Consider the following 3,599-nt stretch of genomic DNA (forward strand, 5'->3'; position numbering starts at 1 on the left):
TGTCCTACTAATTCTTAGCCTCCTTTCGGAATATAATCGTTTTTCCAAGCCACAGTAATGCACTTCAGACTAAATCTTCATCGTCACTTATTGACACTGCATTAAGTAGAATGGGCATCAGTCATAAAACAAACGTTCCAAATAATATTGTGATGAAACGTGCAACATATGAATAGCCTTCTATATTCGAAAGACACCTTATCCCCAATATAGGCTATTGTATTCTACTATAAAACAGCACTGTTTGCCCAGTTATCAAATGAGCAGAGGAAATATTAGAACGACATGGACGTCTCTCTCAATGTGTTAATAACATAAACAGAGCGCGCAAAGTGGGAAAATAAAATTTAAGCACATTGATATTGATTAATGACGTTCATTCCAACCAGGAAATAATGTGGGCTACTCCAGTCTGTCAAAAAAGTGCTGTGTAGGCCATTCACTCTTCAGGAGGAAAAAAAGTATTGACAAGAAAATACTGTGACGCAGCAACAAACAGGTACCAGCCTGTCAATGACAGTTCTGATAGCAAGAGGCAAGTTTTTATTTTCCTCCCTCTGTGTAATTGAATGTAACAGCACAGCTAAAAGTGACTAGCTTCACCAATAACCCCAAAGCTATACAGTGTATCATAACAAGAATCACCTGACATGCCTACTATAGCAAAAGTCACCTTACAGTAGCAGGCAGCTCAGAAGATAGCGGTCAACTTCACAGTAATGAGTTATCTCTTTTTCTTTTGTTTCAATGATTTCCTTCGTTTCACAATCATTTCATACAGTTTATCCATGCCTTCATGGAGCCCTTCACCTATGATGGCACATGCAGGCTGGACATGGTAAGTGGTAGAAGGGCTGAGCTCATGCATTGCCAGTTGCTTCTCAATCTCATGGACCGGTAGAGACTTGGGCAAGTCCTGCTTGTTGGCTATCACCAGTAATGGAGTCCCTTGGTTTTCTGCGAATTTGGTCACTTTATGCAGTTCTGTTTTGGCTTCCTCTAGTCTGTCCACATCCACTGAGTCCACTACGTAAATTATGCCATCCGTGCACCGACTGTAGGATTTCCATAACGGTCTCAGCTTCTCCTGTCCACCGACGTCCCAAAAATGACAACTAATCCCTTTGGCAGTACCGTTACTCAGCTTTATCCTCTCTGTGTTAAATCCGATTGTGGGAACAGTGTTCACAAATTCGTTGAATTTCAGGCGGTACAAGACAGTGGTTTTACCGGCAGAATCTAAACCCAGCATTACAATATGCAGGGACTGAAAAGTAGCTATGTTAGAAAAACTGTTGCCCATTTTACGCCCTAGTGAATGAGAAGTCCAATAAGAGGGACCTGCTTTAAGCTAGGCATACACATGGGCTATAGCTTTCTGAGATCTATATGCAAAAAGTCATTGTTGTTCCATCTTCTGCTAATGCGTTCTGCAGGCACGCATTTCTCGAGGTAGATAACCTGTATGTATTGTAGACGAGCACAATTAAATACTATCTAAAATAGTTATTGTCATCAGTCCCCCTTGGTCTATCAATAAATGCTGCGATGAGATGCAGTCACCTCTGGCACGTTGTCTCCCGTCGCATACAGCTGCAGCCAACAAATGCTATTCAATAATCGGATGCTGCCTAACAATCCACCACGGGTTGTTGTATTAACATCTCATCTTGAAATGAATTAATATGCAAATGCCGACCTTCTCTGTAGAGGCCAGGTAGCCTAAATGAAGAACATTTCTGTTATCAGCGAAAAAATAACATCCTGAAGCCCAGCGCTGTGGAGAGACTGTTGGTTCACAAGGTTGCCACAGTGGTTACCATTCAGCGTTGCGCACACAAATGAGTCTACTACACTAGGAGACTCCGCCTTCGCGTAGCAGACAAATCAGGAATGCTTATAGACCTCAGTATGGAGGGGAGAAACTTCACATTACCCGTGCCACATGTGCATAGCGGCAAGCAAACTGCACTAAGGGTCAATAGTGAAACGAAACTTCAAGGTTACAAAACTTTGTACAGTGTTATATTTATTTATTTAGTTATTTATTCAAATGCATTCCTGGCACCCGTGTAAGCTATGACATACACATACAAATAAAGATAGAAATTAAAAATATGTGGGCCTATGACATGAATACTGCACCATAATTGAGGAGGTTGAGTTTAGACACATGTTTTTGCCGGGTAGGCCTATTGCCTTTTTTTTTATAATGACCCATGGGCAAAAGTTGCATTTTCATCACTACAAAACATGCATGTGTTGCAAAGATACACCACTAGATGTCAGGACAACTCCTCAGCAGGCTTCCATAGCAAACCAAGTGGCAGGGCAGGCGTTTTATTGTGTGGGCCTTTACAGCCTGCCTCAGGAGTTATTAACTAAGCACCTAATTAACATTTTCTCCATTTATCACAGTTCAGCCAGGGCTGCATTTTATTTTCAGGTCAGCCTTTCTTAATCGTATATGAGACTATTTAGGGTAGGTCTATTAGTGTATGCCTATGCTTTGTAACTAAATAGTTTATGCATAAATACACACAGTGCAACATATAGACTTGTTGGCTAAAAGGCTATATATTTTGTTTCTTCATACAAAAACGTTTTATCCCCAAAAAAGCAAACTAATTATACAGCTCAACTCAAGGAGAGAGGGAGAAAGAGAGAGATAGAGAGAGTAAAGAATGATGCTCCTACTAGGATCCAGTCAAGGGAGGCCTATAGCCTTTCGAAATATCTAACTGTGCAACCTGACTCAACAGGGCCGTGTTCCCCACAAATGGCTTTTTATCCTTGCGTGGCTCATTGATGCAGCATGTGGTGGGAGCTGGGATCAATACAATTAAGAAAGAAAGCTGAGGCTCATCACAACTCAACACATTGCAAATAATTTTGCCCTATCCAGCTCCCTATAGGAAGACAAAAGGAGTCTCTTTATCGCTCTCCCTCTCTCTCTCTCTCTCTCTCTCTCTCTCTCTCTCTCTCTCTCTCTCTCTCTCTCTCTCTCTCTTTCTCTCTCTCTCTCTCCATGTGAAATGTCACTTCTTTATTGGTGTTTAACCAGTCCTACTGCCTGACACCTGAGCCATCCTTCCAGCCATGCCAGCTCATGCATTTCAAAGTAGCTCTGATGTAAAGTGCTTCAGTGGCATAAAGAGACATCAGTAACATTGATTTCCTTCCAGTTTTCTCAGTTCGAGTCTCAACTGGCCGTCTTTTAGGGCACTATGTAGGGAACAGGGTGCCATTTGGGACGCAGATGTGACTCGTTTTGATGGGGTAAATAATGACACAGGCCAAATCATGGATCTTTAGTAGAAGTGTGCTTGGAGTTCTTGGAGGCTTGAAGCGTTTCTACCAATACCGCAATCATCACTTTGTAGCCCAACATTTTCTCTTACTAAGTAATGGAGCATTTTTGGTTTAACTTTCAAGGTTCCAGAACTTTCTTTTAATTCATGCTGTACATAGTTAGTTTTAAAAGAACATTTGGTGCCAAACAAAGTGATTTTAGTAGGGTAGGTAACAACATCTCCTCCCCGCTGATCCTCAACACTGGGGCCCCACAAGGGTGCGTTCTGAGCCCTCTCCTGTACTCC

At 41.9% G+C, this 3,599-nt stretch overlaps 1 protein-coding gene across 1 annotated transcript; it reads right to left on the bottom strand.

The window, feature by feature from the left end:
- Positions 1 to 540: 540 nt before the first annotated feature.
- Positions 541 to 1,871, bottom strand: arl4ca (ADP-ribosylation factor-like 4Ca). Its single transcript, XM_064969498.1, has one exon. It carries the CDS (start codon positions 1,301 to 1,303, stop codon positions 725 to 727), a length of 579 nt encoding a protein of 192 aa, XP_064825570.1. The 5' UTR covers positions 1,304 to 1,871; the 3' UTR covers positions 541 to 724.
- Positions 1,872 to 3,599: the final 1,728 nt, after the last annotated feature.

This window comes from Oncorhynchus masou, chromosome 6, assembly GCF_036934945.1.
Source record: "Oncorhynchus masou masou isolate Uvic2021 chromosome 6, UVic_Omas_1.1, whole genome shotgun sequence".
NCBI lineage: Eukaryota > Metazoa > Chordata > Actinopteri > Salmoniformes > Salmonidae > Oncorhynchus > Oncorhynchus masou.

Coding starts and splice junctions, on each gene's coding strand:
- arl4ca (XM_064969498.1), bottom strand. CDS start 1,303: ATGGGCAACAGTTTTTCTAACATAGCTACTTTTCAGTCCCTGCATATT.